Genomic DNA, 16978 nt, shown 5'->3' with positions numbered 1-16978 from the left:
CTCTGGCATAAAATGAGGAATTTGAATGATTAGTCTCAAAGCCATGACCTGACCCATGGATTTCCTCTACCAAAGACTTCACACTTCAGTGTGTGTCCCAAGAAGAGTTCCATCAATCTAAAAGTTCCAGTGCAGCCATTCTTTAGTACTTATGTGTGAAAAGAGCAGTTGAGAATTTAGTATACTGCCTTGAAGAGTACCTTTTTAATGCATTATAATATCTTAAGTTCTGGAAAAAAAAAAAACAACAAATATTAATCTTCTAAGACATTTGGCACTCACTGTTTGTCTGTGGTTCTTCTTCTTCTTTTTTTTTTTTTTCATGGAGAACAATCCTAGCTGTCTGAGATCTGTTCCTCTAGGACAGAAAGGTTTTTTGTCCTGGAGGTTACGACTTTCTTGTAGTGCTAAACCAAACAGGAAGGAAACAACACGCATCTTAAAATACATCGTAGGCTCCAGTACTCTTTTTACATTATATATGCATGCAATTTCATCTCTCTCTTTTTTTCTCTCTAATAGTCTCATGTTTTAGATAGTAAATAGGTAATCACAGATTATTTAAACCTGAAGATATGCATAGATCACTCTGAAAGTAATACCTCCTATTTATTTCCATGGAAACTACAACAGTTACAAAGAGCACAATAACACTATTTGATAGAGCTAATTCTTAGCTATAGCACAATATGTTTTGACATAGTCACCGCTGTTGGCTATGCATTTTCACCAGCAATGAATAAGAGACTGCATGCCACACTTGCAAAAACCTGCACGATCATTCAGAATGTGGCTTGTCTTTCACGCCACTGTTGCTGCTGTTGAAACACATCACCCACTGCCTCACTGTACTCACATCCACTGTTTGGCCTCCAGAAATGTTCAGCAAGTGTTGATCTATGTTAGTGGGTGCCATTTTTTCTGCATGGAGGAATTCAGTGACATGTCTATGCTTCATATGCACTTCCATGTCAGACACCATTTTGTCAGACTGCCCCTCTGCTGCCATCTCTGTTGCACAGCAACAAAATGTAACAGAATATTGGTGGGAAGGTTCTTCCTTTACTACCATACTACAACCATTTACCTCTGATGTTGTGAGCTAACATAATAAAATAGGAGGCATTTCTTTCAGAGTATCTCTCATACAAATTGGTTATATGGATTGTTTTCTGATCCATGTCAAGTTTAGCAGAATTTCACAGTATTGGGTTTATATTTTTGATTAACAGAAAGTCCTCATTTCTGTACATCAGGGCTTATTTGTTTGTTCATTTTATTTAACACCAGTCTTTATTTCTGCAAACTGATACTGTGGATGTCTACAATTTTCCATCGTGTCATTTGTTTTCTCTATAAAAAAAGAGAGCCTAGCATTGACTTAGAATATTTTGCCAACATACTTTGCAAATTGATGTTGAAACTGGCTTTTTTTTTTTTTTTTTTTTTTCCCTGTGGAACTGTTAAAATTAACACTGAATTAAAATTCTAGCTAGCTTTTTCATAAAGAGCACTCTGTGCCTCAGGAAAAGCTTTGTTTATCTACCCGTAAGTTAGACTAGGTTTCATACTAAAATAGTGTCAGCAATTCATTACCATTTGGGATTGCCTTTAGTGACAGATGTCCAACTAATTTTTTCTGTTCTTGTTTGTGGCTCAGGGACATAGATGATCCATTAAATGAAAAATCTGTGATGTTTTGGTTTGACAAATACCTGGTAGCAGGTCTTTGCGCCATTTGACTTCTTAATAATCTGGAATTTTGTAACCACTTAACAAGAAGCATGCATGTAATGAAAGACAGAGAATAAAGCTCACTGCCAGTTTTAAGAGAAGGCAGGAGGGTATGCTGATAGCAGGTTTTACAGCTCACGGAAGAGATGAGTCACACTGGGAGTTATTGTTGAATAGCTTTCAGACATGTAAAGAGTAATTGGGAGCTAGCTTATATCATAAGTCTAGTATCTTACCCACCCAGCAGCAGTGTTTGGAATAGCAGCACGCTGATGGAGGCAAATTCTTCTCTTCAGCTGATCTGTCAGGGTTCTTGGGGTGCTGGGAAACATGATGCTGTGTAGAGCATGTTTTTTGCATATCCCACTAATGTTAAAAGTAAAAACTATTTGTCTTGTGTGTTTGTCCATGAACAATTTAAATAGTAAGTACATATCATTGCTTCTTCATAAAAGTTATAAATTATTCTGGCAGTGCCTGTAAATGTTGAGTGCCAGAATTGGAGAACATCAGAAGTTACATTTTATTTGCTTTCAAAATATGTTCTGTTTTAGTTGCTGACAAATCATTATGAAAGATGCTGGAAGTATTATTGTTTACCAGGTGGATGGGGTAACTTTGGTGCTGCCTCAGAAGAAGAACTTCATTTATCCAGAAAGTTGTTCTGGGGTATTTTTGATGCTTTGTCTCAGAAGGTAATTCATTTTACTATCTGCCTACCACTAATAAAAAATGTATAACTTCTTTTATATAATCTGTAACTTTTACTTATCTTTTATTAACCCAGTGTTATCCACCTTAAAGTGAATAATATACCGTGGAAATATAGACAGTAAAATTTTAGTCTTTTAGTTTAAATCTTCCTGTTGCATGTTCAAATAGGTATACCTATTTGTCTGCTCATTAAAAATAAAATAATCTATACCTAACATAGTAATCTTGAAGTATATCCGTATAGGTCAACAACACTTCAGAGCCCTAAAAACATACTCAAGCATCTGCAGATAGCTGAAAGCTGCGCTTTTCTGCCTTACACACTATAGTTTCTTCAACCAGGGTTGCCGTCCATCCAGATCCTCTTTTCAGAGCGGGATCTGCAGGTGCTGGTCAACAGTAGGCACAGTATGAGCCAGCAGTGTGCCCTGGCTGTCATATAGGACAAACTGCATTTTTGGGATGCATTAAACAAAACATAGCCAGCAGGTCAGAAGAGGTGATTTTCCCACTCATTTAGCAGTGGTGCAGCTTCACTTTGAATGCTATGTATGGTTCTGGTCTCAACAATACAAAATGGATATTAAGATACGTGAATGCATCCAGAGGTCAACAGAACAAGGTCCTAGCTTTAGCTATAGTTCCATAATTTGTTTTGGGCAGACAGTTGCCTTTATTTTCAGAAAAAAAAATCAATTTCACACGAAGAAAGCCATTCTATGACTACTTGGTTTCACATACATCAGTTTTAGCAATGATTATGATTGCTTGTTTTGAATATTCATTTTATATCCTTTGTGTGGTCTACAGAAGTATGAACAAGAACTGTTCAAACTGGCTTTGCCTTGTTTGAGTGCAGTTGCAGGGGCATTACCTCCAGATTATATGGAGTCAAATTATGTCAATATGATGGAAAAACAGTCTTCAATGGATTCAGATGGGAACTTTAATCCTCAACCTGTTGATACTTCAAAGTAAGGAATTATTTTGTTGCAACTACTTTTTTCATGAGTATATAAAAAGATGGAGTCTTTTGTTGGTAAGATGTGAAATTACAGCTTTTATTTACTTTTCTGAATTATCATCGTCTGAATAAAATGTAGGCCTTGAATTTTATTTTTATTTTCTATTTAAAATAATAAAAAATAATACATTTCCATTTACATTACTAATTCATTGGTCAACCTAGCAGATTTTTAATGCATTTTCAGCCTGAAGATAGAGCTCTTCAGTTACCTTTGTACATCTGCTGCTGACTGCCAAGCATGTTTTTAGGAACAGGAAAAGTAGGTAGCCCTACATCATCCCTGCCGTTATGAACATGTGCTAAGACACTAATTCTGTTGCCTGTGAATCGCTGTGTACCTACAGAAAATGATAATAATCGTATGTTCCTATCATCTGTTTTTCACTCTGAATAATGAGGAAGTAGGAAGAAAGATCTTCATGCTCTCCAAGCTGTCAGATTCTGCCCTTTTAAGTACACAGTCAGAAAGAATAGGTATTGGAAAGAGATTTTTTGTCCTAATTTTTTACTGCAGCTGGGACCATCTTCTGCTTTGTATAAAGTAGTCTTACAGTGGTGTGGTTGTTCACTGTAACTTGAAAAATACTACTTGTAGGAAATTTGTTTCAATTGCCCTTGTGGATTTTCTGTCTGTATTAACATTCAGAGAACAGAAAGCAGTCAGTATATTCATACCTTTGATGCGCAGTATGTTGATACAGATATGCACATGGAAATACAATAGCAGAAGCCATTGTATACACTGGAATGTAGGAATCACATTTGTCACCACTAAAATTCATCTATGATGTATTCAAGATATGTAAAGATTTAACAAACTTTAGTGAGGGTATTGTACTATCTGTTAATTAATCAGAAATATCACTTCTGGCACCCTTTCTGAGGAATATTGTAGATAGCCGTAATATACTCAAAACTTCAAAAAATGTTCCTTAACAATACCAAAATTATTGGTCACCTCATTTCCTTAAGAGTCAGCTGTTTTGTGATGATTCAAGACAAAGAAAGTACTACTTTCATAAGTATCACTTCTAATGAGTCCTTTATTCTTTTGCGTATCAGTCCTGCAATCATTGCTTACAAACTGTATCCTTCTTTATGTAAAGCTATAAATAATACAACCTTGTTGTATTTGTCCATTTCTTACATTTCTGAAATTATGCAAATGATTATACCACCAGTAGTTTCTTCTGAAATGCACACTTCCAAATAAATTAAAAAAAAACCCAAACTAATGATGATGCTGGATCAATGTTTTCTGTCCTCTGTGTGGTTGGGCTCTGTTATTCTGCCTGTATATGTCATCTTTTTGTTTTTTATATCTGCTTTTTATCACCCTGTAAATGTAAAAAACATGCTCTTATACTTCGCAGTAGATGGCACTGTAACATACTGCCTAAATTCTTTGTTTAAGGAGAGAAGATTTTGCTGTTACTAAGTGATCAAGAATGTAGATAAATAGTGATATTTGATGAATCCTTTTTGGAGAGGATTCTGTCCCTGTTTCTCTCTTGTTTGACAGTCAAGGACAGCTGCTGTTCTTTAACTGCTTAAGAGATTTTACTTAAGGGCTAGTTTATTTTTTGTATGTTTCCATTCTGATATGTTGATCTTTTTAAAATAATATTTTTAAGCTGTTCACTGAGGTGTTGGAAAAGAAACCGTTGTCTTATTTTTCATAAATTAGTGTTCTTCGTATATATAATAAAATTTATAGAAATATATAAAATTCATGATGTATTGCAAAAAGGACTGTTGTCACACCTATTTTATTATGGGTATGTGTAATAAACTACTGCATTTCTGAAGCTGTAGGTCATATTTATATATTTAATCACAAAACGATGAATACTAGTAATAGAAATAAGTAACAAAAAGAGTAGGTGCTGGGTATCATTATTGAATTTTCCCTACACATGTGTGTCAAAGAAATAAAAATCCCATAACAGCTGTAGTTCTCAATTGGCGATCATTAAATAGGTCAGATTTCATCTTTGATATAACTGGGTCTTGGAGAAACTGCTGTTTTCCTTGCACACAGTCAATTGCTTTGAATTGATATATGCATTGCAAAATTTTTAAAAAGCTTTTCATCAAAACAAATTTCACATTTAATATGTGTGATATATTAGCTTTTTTTTTTTTCACTTTACTTTCAGCATTACAATCCCTGAAAAGCTAGAATATTTCATTAACAAATATGCGGAGCACACTCATGATAAATGGTCGATGGAAAAGGTAAAATCTCTATTAATCTTTAAAAAAAAAAACAAACTGATATCCACTTAATCTGAAAAAGATTTAAATCTGAATTTTATTGTTTTTCATAATAGTCCAAGTTGGTATGTAGGTAAGAAATTAACAAAAATTTTCTTGAAGTAAATTTTTTGGAGGTTAGGACTTCTGTTAAGTCCACAGAAATATTTCAGGGTAGTTTTACAGCGTTTCATTATTTTAATTGTTGATTATTAAGCAAATATACTTGGTTAATTGTTTAAGAGTTTTGCTGACTTAAAATTTTTTATTTGTAAAAAAAATATGCAATTTATAAAAATACAGACTTTTTTGGATTTGTATGACTTCATGTAGTTTCTGGTGTCAAGTATTAAAAAATATTCCTCAACTGTAACACAATATTCTGCTCTGTAGAGTTATCTAAAGGAAGTCAATAAAGACAAAATATCTTGAAATATTTGCTGCAAGCAGTTGCTGATTTTCAGAAAAGGTGTTGTTTTGTATAATTCATTTCATTGCATGTGGATAATAAAAAGACTTGTTGAGAAAATTGTAGAAAGGGCATTTTAAGAGAGCAGACCGGCAGAAGCATTCTTCTGCTCCTTTGTACAAAGTAAAAATAGGATTGTTATTACTTTTTCCCTTTTTATTACTGTTTTCAGTTTGCCAATGGATGGACATATGGTGAAACATATTCTGAATCTGCAAAAGTGCAACCATTAATGAAACAGTATAAATTACTCTCTGAAAAGGTGAGGAATTTGTTCATTCTTCTTGATCCAGGATGACTGAAAGATTGCATCTTTCACTGTGAAAATATCACATTGCTATTATTTTGCTTTTTTTGCACCACTTTTTTTTTAGTCCATCCACTAATGCATTGTTGCATTGCTCAAAATCTTGAAAGAAGGAGTAGTGTTTTATTGTACAGTAAGAATAGAACTAGAACTATTTTCTCTCGTGGCTCAACATAACTGGCCTAATTTACAGTGAAACTCAAGTGTCATAACCCCAGTATATTTTTTTTTAGCAAGGTCATCCAGGGATTCTTGAAGATTAGATTTAGATTGAGTCTTTGTTCTCCTCCAGCATAGAACCAACAAGATTAGAGTAGGAGACTGGAAAACTTGATAAATGAGCAAGTTTGAAAGAACTGGATTTGTTCATCTTAAAGACAGCTCAGAAGAGTCTAATTTCAGTCTTGCAGCACCTGAAAAGTAGTTATAGAGAAGATGTAATTATTTTTTTTCATAGACATGTACAGGGACAAGGTGAGGCAATGAGGTATAAATTGCTTCACTAGAAATGCTTTCTGGACATACTTCATTCCTTGAGAATTCCTTGAGTTGGTTGCCTAGAGAAGTGGTGGACTGTAGTTGTTCACACAGCAGATCACTAGATAATCTTGATAACCTTAGCTAATTTATTTAGGTTAAGTAATCTGACTTTAGCGTTAAGGGTACTCTTCTGATGTAGACTTTTTTTATGATTCTGTATTTATGTTGTTTTGTTTCATCTAGCAGAGAAAACACCATATTACTCCTGATAATTAACCAGTCCACCTTTGAGTTCGTAGAGAATCATAGAGAATCATAGAATTGCTCAGGTTGGAAAGGACCTTCAAGATCATCAAGTCCAACCGCAACCTAACCATACTGCTCTATCCCTGCGATCATCAAGTTCCTGCCTGGCCAGAATTATTCCCACCTCTAAAATGATAAATAAATATTTTGTAGGATTTATTTGCCTTATTGTAGTGTCCTCATGTCATGATTTTGGTGCATTTCTTTGCGTCTCATTATAATCAAGCAAAAGCACAGTAGATAATTTTTTGCTCTGCACAGCTACATGTTAAATGAGGTAATTGTTGCCTGTGCATCCCTCTAGGAGAAAGAAATTTATCGATGGCCAATCAAAGAATCGCTAAAAACCATGCTGGCATGGGGATGGCGGATTGAAAGGACACGGGAGGGAGATTCCATGGCATTGTATAATCGAACGCGTCGCATATCTCAGACCAGTCAAGTAAGTAATTTTGTTGAAAACTTATCTCCCCCAAAATTTAATAAAAAATCATGCAAGGCTTGCTCTCCATTCTTTGATTTTTACAAGTGATGAAATAATCCTGTAGTGCCAAAACATGTGAAAGGATTTTTTACAAGGGATCATACAACAGTGAAGATTTGGATTTCTGTGCACTGAAGCTTGACAGTTTTTCACTGTTAGAAAACACTGAGCTAATGAACATTTTGAAAAATTGAAATATTAAACCATTTTTTTTTACTTAATTTTAAATTTGCTAAATTATTTAGGAGGATTATTATATTGGGTATTGATGATTTGGATTTTTGTGGCTATGGATGCCTTTAAGTAAGTAAAGAAGTAAGTAAAGATACACATATAACTGATTTTTATTTTGTCGTTTTAAAGGAAGAAAATTGAATACAAATATTAATGTTAATGAAGCATAAAGTTGACTTGTACTGACAGCCAAACAATTCTGAAAATGCTGAAGACTATTTTTCCTTTGAGATGGCCTTGTAAAATCAAAATGCTGCTAGGATAAAATAGAGCAATGCTGACACTGTATTATCTTACAGCTATATATACTTTGAAAGTTATGGGTGGAGAGAGTAGCTCTTTCAGTTTATTCATGGAGACATACATGGAGTCAGAGCAGTGGAGGAAATGAAATGGAGGAGAAAAATCTCCGCTTATCACTCATCTCTGCAGGATTTACATGTGCAAGTCTGGTAGTACACCTATGAAAAATAAGCAGTTGAACCTGCCACTCCACTCTCTAGGCATTAGAAATTGAATATTATGGGATTTGATTTAGCACTTAGGATTAAGTCAAAATTAAAGTAAAATTTTAGTTTACAAACACTAATTTCCTTTTGGAATTCTTGATTTCCAACTTCCTGACTTTGTTTTTTTGTAATATTGCCCTCAAACACTATAATGACAGATATTTATATATACTTTAAGCGTAAGGAGCTATTTAGAATTAGTAGCTTTATAATAGTCGTCAAATTATTATAAAAACAGCTTTTGTAGGCAAGTTAGTCTTCCCACACTGTAAAAAAGTACTTAACTTTACTAGGAGAGTTTCTGAAATCTAGAACACCACAGCATTTCAGAGTATACTATCACATTAATTCTCGTATGTTTAAAATGTGCTGTAATCACAGACAAAATCTAGTATTTTCCTGTTCATCTGAGAAATTGTTATGATATTTAATCAGTATCTTCAGTGTTAATGTAACAATTGTTTACTTTAGAAAACACAAGAAAGCAATTATCAGAATTTTTTTTGTTGTTTACTGCTTACATGTCCATTGTATTATTGTCTTCTCTGTAACAAAAAAAAAAAAAAAAAAAAAAAACACACAAAAAAACCCCATACCTTTTTAAATGGGTAATTGCATTTCTAGGCTTTGGAAATTCTCATATATGTGCATCTAAATAGGATATAAAACAAGGAAAAGAATTCTGTTCTTTTTAAAGGAAGATATTCATGTAGTGGACGTGAGTATATCTGTTACAGCAGAATCCATAGAGGAAGGCTCAGTAATTCCCTTTTCCTAGCCATGTTTCTTGCATGAATGGATTGCCATCCAGCAAATCTCTGTCATTGTTTATCTTTCTTTGATCTTTCATCAAGGGACCTTTGAATGAGTCTGTGACAAATTTAGGCAATAGAGAGAATGACAAAATGGTGGTATTTTCTGAGGAGGATAGAAAGAAAGGGACATGTGTCTTATTTAATAGATTCTATAGGTAGAAATAGAGTTGAATAGAAAAATGGGAAGTTTGATTTTTGCCTGAATTCGCCTTGAAGTACATCATCTGAGGTTTGGCCTGCTTCGTCTTTGTTTGAAAAAAATCCCTGCAAAATGCAGAGATTTAATTAAAACTTCAGTGCAGAATTATTCACAGTGAGTTCATATCTTAAACATGTTTTCAAGTCAAATTTGCATTTAAATGAGTGGTGTTTACACCTTTTCCCTACATCCAACATAAATTTACTACTCTTGGTATATTTTCATTTGGGCTATGTAGGGTCCTTTTTCCCTCTGAAGTGATTTTTTTCCTATGTATTTTCATTACTTTCAATATCTTGTTAATGTTAACTTCTTCATATCAAATACTTATAAATATTTATATATTACTCCATCAACTCCATTGTTTTGCGTTTTTGTCATTCAGATCTCTGTAGATGCAGCCCATGGTTACAGTCCTCGAGCAATTGACATGAGCAACGTCACCCTCTCCAGAGATGTGCACGTAAGTCAGAAACACTTTAACCCTTTTTGATAATTAAAATGGTTCTTTTTTTTCTTAATTTATTGAAAACAAATTTTGTGCCTTCTGTTATTTCCTTTGATATATTCTGATTTTTTTTTTTTGGTCTTTTTCACCATTGCTCTTTGAGTCTTTGTTACTTTAAAAAAAAAAAAAAAGCAGTTCTTTCTGAAAGGCTTCAAAGTTTCTTTTAGTCTCAGATTAATTTTCCAAGCCATCTTTACAAACATCTTTCATTCTGAAGAGAATCCTGTTTAGAAGAGTTTGGAACATCAGTATGTTGGATTTTTTTCTGTTTACCATTAATTTCACCACCAGCTTACTCAAACATTTTGTCGTTGCTCATTTTTCTGAACTGAATCAGGAACTATTGATATGGCTTGTAGTAAGAGATCATGAGCAGGATTTTGACAGATGTATCACTAGATTGCTGTTATTTGGAACATTACTTTTAATTGGTAAACAGATGTTGTTTCTGCCTTTAGAAAGTTAGGTTTTGTAGTGGTATTTGATGGATCGTGGTGCTAGATTTTAATGTCTACTGCTTTACTCTGAGTACAGTTCCAATATTATGTAGACATATACTAGATAAGTTTAAATTAGCATGAGATTTGGTACCAGTGTAGTGATGGCAACATGGTGTTCATAGCTGGTTATGCAAGACTTTTGAAATGCATGGACTTTGCCCATGCTGAACTTTGTTGTAGCACAGTGAAATGATCAGCAGTAGTAAAGTAATTGGCTAACTACTTACTGAAGAATTTTGTTACCATAGGTCCATGAAATATGAACAGTGAAATCTAGAGAAATTGTACAGCTTCTTATGTTTTGCGGGTATAGAGTCACAAACACAGGAAGGGAGAGTTTAAAATGTTTTCTCATGCTTAGGTAGTAGGTCCTATTACTTAGAGAATGGAGAGCTTTTCTATGTCATTTGAGTTATATTTTTTTAGTTACTGATCTGAAAGAGTTTTATAAGAAGTTTGCTGTCCTTTGTTTCCCTTATGAAGTCCTTCAGAGGGTTCTTCGTCTTTTTGTTTTGAGAATTGAGCTCCTGTCTGATATGCCAGTACTCTTCCTTCTCCTCTGTGTGGTTCCTTCTGTTTGGCTTTAACAGTTTTCTTTTTGGCTTCAGGTCCCTAATTCCTGCCTGCCCATCCTATGGAAATGCTGTATCGTAATTTTGTAATAAAAACTCTTGTTTTCATTGAATCATTGCAGTGTAATTGTATTAAAACTGCCATTACACAAAAGTTGTCATTAAATATCAACTAGAAATTTGTCCTTCCTTGGGAGCTGATCATTGCAACACATTGCTAAGTTCTCCATTTTTCTAAGGCTATGGCAGAGATGATGGCAGAAAACTACCATAACATATGGGCAAAGAAAAAAAAAATGGAGCTTGAAGCAAAAGGTGATGTAAACTCTTAAGTATTTATTTTAAATTGTTTGATTATCTTAAAGCAGAAATTGGAGAAAATGTATGAGACAGACTGCCTGAGCTTTTGTAATACTGAATGTTACAGTTCCTGCTGAAGTAGTTTAGCACTTCCACTGCAATACCGGAAGAAATTAAAGATTGTGAATAACTTTAAGATACATTAATACATTTTCCTTCTAGTTTTTATCTGTCAGACTATTGCCCATTGGGCTCTGATTTTCTTTGGAGTACTTCTTTTTATTGCAGATAGATCTAGAAGGGTGTTTTGAATTGACAAATACATAAGTCTAGAACAGATTCTTGATTCCACTTAAAACAAATTGATTGTGATCTTTTATCTCTACTTACCAAATGATGAATTTTGTGATATATTGTGTGTCTGCTGTTTCTTCTGTATTAGATACATTTATTTAACTATATGTCAAAGATTTCTTTTTTGCACATTACATTTGCTCATGGAGGAACCAATACTTGGAGAAACAACAAATTCTAATTTGCGGATGAATGTGTAGGATTTTGTATTATCCGAAGTTGCAAAGCTTAACATTATGCACCAAATTTGACCTTTTTTCTCCATGTGCTTGCATTTTTTTTATTTGTAAACCTCCAGCTAATTTATGGTAGTTAAGGTTTTATGAAAAAGTTTATTTACTTTTCTGGCTTTAATTTTTTACTATACAGTTGAACTACATCACTTTCATAGATTTTAGTTGTGCATGTATCTTGCTAAAGTGCATGAATCCTTGTGGTTTAACCCAGCAGCTACTTAAGCACCATACAGACTCTCACTCACTGCACTGCTCTCCTCTCCCAGTGGGATGGGGAGAGAATCAGAAAGAAAAAGTAGAACTCGTAGGTTGAGTTAAAAACTGTTTACTAAAACAGGAGAGTGAAATAATAGTAATAATAATTGCTATATGGACATATATATGCTATCAGAGTGACAGTTCTTGGTTTCACTATGAAATTCTTATTTATTGAAGTATATTCAGTTTCATTAGACCAACTTATAATGATAATGCATGTTCGTAACAGTTAAGCACTTTTACCTTTTTCACTTTTTTTTCTTCAGTAAGTCAGTAGGTCTACGTTTGGACTAGATTATCTTTGACTTTTCTAGCCTTAATGATTCCATGATTCCAAGAAAACATATTTTCCTGGTATTTGCAGGAACTGATTATGTTAAAAGTATGTATGTAGCCATGTCTAAAGTTCATATCTGAGTATTTTGTAGAAACATAATTTTTTTGTAAAGAAACAAAAAAATGGATTGTTAGTACTTCAGACTAGACTGTACTGTAACATGCTATGTTATTACAATAGTGGTTTTGCGTATCAGGAAATATTGTGTCAACAGATGTTCTTAAACTGCCTTTTAATTCTCTTGATATTCCATAGTAGGAGGAGGCAACCATCCTCTTCTTGTTCCTTATGATACACTCACAGCCAAAGAAAAAGCTAAGGACAGAGAAAAAGCGCAGGATATTCTGAAATTTCTACAGATTAATGGATATGTAGTCTCCAGGTAATGAAACTGTATCCTATTGTCAGCAGTGTTCTTTTTCTAGAGCAGAAATGTGCAGTACAAAAACAGATATATTTAGTAGGTACACATACCCTAAGCTGCAAAATAACTATTTGTAAACATTGTGCCTCTAACAAGCTACCTTGCTGGTAAAGCATAACTTCCTTATGTTCAGTCATTCAAGAGCTGGTCCTTCGTAATCAAAGTTTATGTCATTACCAGATTATCAATAGAAGACAAAAGCCTACATCATGAGTCTATTATCTGCAAATTAATTGTTGATTTGTTGCAATAAGATACATAGTCCAAAAGATAAAGTAAATTACAATTCTAGCAGTTCTTTTTGTTTTTACTCTGATTTTTCACTAATGCCAGATAGCTGTTAAAAATTTCTTCATTACAAATACAATTTTAGGCAAAACTCATGATGAGGGAGACTAACTTTTCTTCTGGTATGATTGCTTAAAGTAAAGTATTTTGGAAGTTTCAAAACTCCCTCAGCCAAAAATAGAAAACATTAAAGATGGAAATACCTTACAAATAAAGGAAAGTAATTGATGTTAGATTAATCTGAGTGACTAGTCCCCCTTTTCTGTAACTTTCTACCTGGGAAACAATAATTACATCTTAACAAATTGCTTAAAACCTAAATGAGTGTAAGAGTACTGTTTAATTTAAACAGAAAAATTCTTAATTCTTAATAAGCAGTTTATTATTACTAGAGAAAGTGGTCACAGAAGAGGTAAGACTGCTTTTATTCCTTCTGCTAGGTTAAAAATTGACTTGCTCTTATTTCAGAGGACTTAAGGACTTGGAATTAGACACACCTTCCATTGAGAAACGCTTTGCCTACAGTTTCCTTCAGCAACTTATAAGATATGTAGATGAAGCTCATCAGTACATTTTGGAATTTGGTATAGTACTTGTATATTTTTCTAGAATTACTAAGATTGAAATTATAAAAACAAAAATTTCAAAAAATAAATTCTTGGACTGGGAATTTTTTCCTCTAGCTTTCCGTAGTTGATGATAATAAGAATTTTGCAAAGTTGTGTATTTCACAGTATTCTAGTTTCCCACATTCATTCTTCAGATGAAAAATATTCAGCCAAAATTTATAATGACTTTCTTTCTTTGAAAAACAAAATAAGACATTCCCTTGAATTTATACACAAATTGATAACTTCTCATATATGAACATTAGTATTCACTATTTACATCTATTCTCTTTTTCACAGAGAAAATTAAACGAGTCATTTGTACAAATTTGAACTGTTTTTCTGGAGGAGAAACAGCTCTATAAAGAAAAAATCTGTTTTTCTTAAAGATAACAAAAGTAACAGTTTGGCCAGGATCAGATTCTTATGAGAGGGAAAGAACTGAAGCAAGAAGCAGCTTCTGTTTGACCTTGGAATTGCAAAGCCACATGATATATCTTGTACCTCAAGTCAGGGCACGCATACTGTAATTGAAAATATTAAGGCAGGAGCAGCAGAAAGATTGAAAAAAAAAACAGTGCTCATCCAAATACTTGTCAAGTTTTAAAGTGAAAGTTATTAAATTTATGAATATATTCCATGATTGCTTACACTAGCAAATAATTGGCCTTCATAAATCACATGGTTACTAATGCTGTTGCTGCGTAATAATCATGGCTTCATTTTCTGCTTAATTAGATAGATTTGGCAGAACTGCAAGAGTTAAAAAGAGTGAATGCTGGAAAACTAGAGTATTATAGCAATGCAGGAAGAGAAGTAACTTTAATTTCTGTTGGGTAATTCTAATTAATTTTTTTGTTTAAACGAAGTCTGTAAATATGCAATAAAAATTTGTTAATTTTGTTTCTCCTTGAAACTACAGGAGAAACGTGTTCCTTTAAAATCAGAATTCAGTCTTCCAAAAGTGTTGCCAATAACTAGAAAAATACAAACATAGAACCAGATCTTCATCTCATATAAGTTTTTGTATCTCTTTGAACTATGAGGTGCCTGTACATCTGTGGATATTTGGACAGTTTTTCTTCGCACATTTTATTGTTATTTTTCTTCTCATGATGTAGTCATAAAATGTATCTTTAATTTGTGTGTTTATTGTTCATGGTATATTAAATCAATATCTAAAGACCACCAATATTATTTATTTATAATGCACATTTTCTAAGAAAAATGCAGTATAGCCTATGATTAGGATATGTAATAGGAAACACAATTTTCTTCTCTCTTCAGATGCTGGCAGCAGAGGCAAAGGAGAGCATTTCCCATATGAACAAGAAATCAAGTTTTTTGCCAAAGTACAGTATATCTTTGCTTATTATTTGTCAACATAGTGGTTGAGAAAGGACATGTTAGTGGACATAATTAACATTGTTTTATTTGCACCCTTCTGTGTTAAAGTCATTGTTTTAATAATTGAAAGCAATAGTAATAAAAATAGATTGAAAATACTAGGGATGAAGTATAATCATGAAAAAAATTACAGGACTCTATTCTTACTGTCATTATTCCCGTACTAAATTATATGTTATTAATCATGAGATGTTAATCATAACCTCCCTACATTTTCTGTTTACTGACAGTGTAGTTCAGTAGTTTCTTTTACAGTCTTTCGGCAGCTAAATGTGAGCAACATTTACTGGAACCAACCAGTCACGTGTCTTTCAGTGTTACCTTCCTTATCTCTTTCCTTGTTTTAAAACAATGCTGATGTCTTCATCATAGAATCAGAAAATGGTTGAGGGTTGGAAGCGACCTCTGGAAGTCATCTAGTCTAGGCCCACTGCACAGGCAGCGTCAAACAGGGCAAAGTGCTCAGGACTATGTCCAGATGGCTTTTGAGTATCTCCAAGGAGAGAGACTCCACAGTCTGTCTGAGCAATGTGTGCTTGTGTTCAGTAAACAACATGGTTGTGTTTGTTTGTTGTTTGTTTTGGTTTGATTTGTTTCTTTTTAAAAAGTGTTTCCTTATGTTTGGACAGAAACTCCTTGTCTCATCTTGTGCCCTTTACAACTCTACCTAACTCAGCTCAGGTTGCTGTTTGATTTCTTTGCAGCAGGGACACTTTGTTGGTTTGTGGACAACTTGGTGTCCATCTAGACCCTATATCTTCCTCTACAGAGCTGTTTTCCAGGCAGTCAGCCCTCACTATGTATTGACCTCTGGGGTTATTCCTCCCCAGATGCAGGGCTTTGCACATTCCATTGTTACCTTTGACGTTCTTGTCAGCCCAGTTCTCCTTCTTATGACAAGGAGAATTTAAGTTAAGAAAATCTGGTTCTAGCTTTGACACTCAAAATCTGGTCTGAAGCTTGCATATTCAAAGTGCCTTTTCAATTCATTCAATTCAAAGAGATTTTTTTAATGAAACCTCCCTACCTTAAAGGTATGAACAGCAATAGTTGTGTCCAGGTATGTAGTATTAGACAGATATTAAATTGTGAGATAAAATGAAATGATGCTTCCTGTTATATATTCTTTCTAAAGAAAACACAGATCTAGTCTAAGAGATAATGTAAATAAATTTTTACTACCTTACCTGATGACACTTGAAGTATCTTGGATAATAAAGAAAATTTTTTTAGAAAATAGATAGACACTAAAAAAATACATTGGGAATTTGAAAGAGAAAACACATTTGAAATCTCCTGTCTGTAGCTGTGACTTACAAAGAGTAATAGAAAACATAGCAAAGAAAGCCCTGAGATAACCACTTTTTTCTGATGTAATTTCAGGTTGTGCTCCCTTTGATTGATCAGTATTTCAAAAATCATCGCTTGTATTTCTTATCTGCAGCAAGTAGGCCTCTCAGCAGCGGAGGCCATGCCTCTAATAAGGAGAAAGAAATGGTGACAAGGTAAATTTTAAAATAATGTTAATTTGTATGCATATATGTATATGTGTCATTAAAAAGTGCAGTTTATTATGGGTAGGTGAGAAGTGGGAGGCTGAGAAACATTTTTACAAAAGCAAAAATTAACCTTTTTTCTTCCTTTTTTACTTC

At 33.6% G+C, this 16978-nt stretch overlaps 1 protein-coding gene across 7 annotated transcripts in view; it reads left to right on the top strand.

The window, feature by feature from the left end:
* RYR2 (ryanodine receptor 2) overlaps window positions 1–16978 on the top strand; it is a 364829-nt gene that overhangs the window by 255276 nt on the left and 92575 nt on the right. For 5 of the 7 annotated variants that reach the window (XM_021391074.1, XM_021391073.1, XM_021391070.1 and 2 more), the window contains 11 exons: window positions 2289–2429; window positions 3259–3422; window positions 5635–5713; window positions 6373–6462; window positions 7598–7735; window positions 9920–9997; window positions 11354–11429; window positions 12855–12981; window positions 13780–13895; window positions 15207–15271; window positions 16710–16831. In XM_021391074.1, coding sequence (XP_021246749.1) covers window positions 2289–2429; window positions 3259–3422; window positions 5635–5713; window positions 6373–6462; window positions 7598–7735; window positions 9920–9997; window positions 11354–11429; window positions 12855–12981; window positions 13780–13895; window positions 15207–15271; window positions 16710–16831 — 1196 coding nt within the window. The remainder of the gene's footprint in view (window positions 1–2288; window positions 2430–3258; window positions 3423–5634; window positions 5714–6372; window positions 6463–7597; window positions 7736–9919; window positions 9998–11353; window positions 11430–12854; window positions 12982–13779; window positions 13896–15206; window positions 15272–16709; window positions 16832–16978) is intronic. The other 2 variants (XM_021391077.1, XM_021391071.1) reach the window with 1 other exon arrangement.

This window comes from Numida meleagris, chromosome 3, assembly GCF_002078875.1.
Source record: "Numida meleagris isolate 19003 breed g44 Domestic line chromosome 3, NumMel1.0, whole genome shotgun sequence".
Lineage (NCBI taxonomy): Eukaryota > Metazoa > Chordata > Aves > Galliformes > Numididae > Numida > Numida meleagris.
This window is presented reverse-complemented; position numbering and strand designations above follow the sequence as displayed.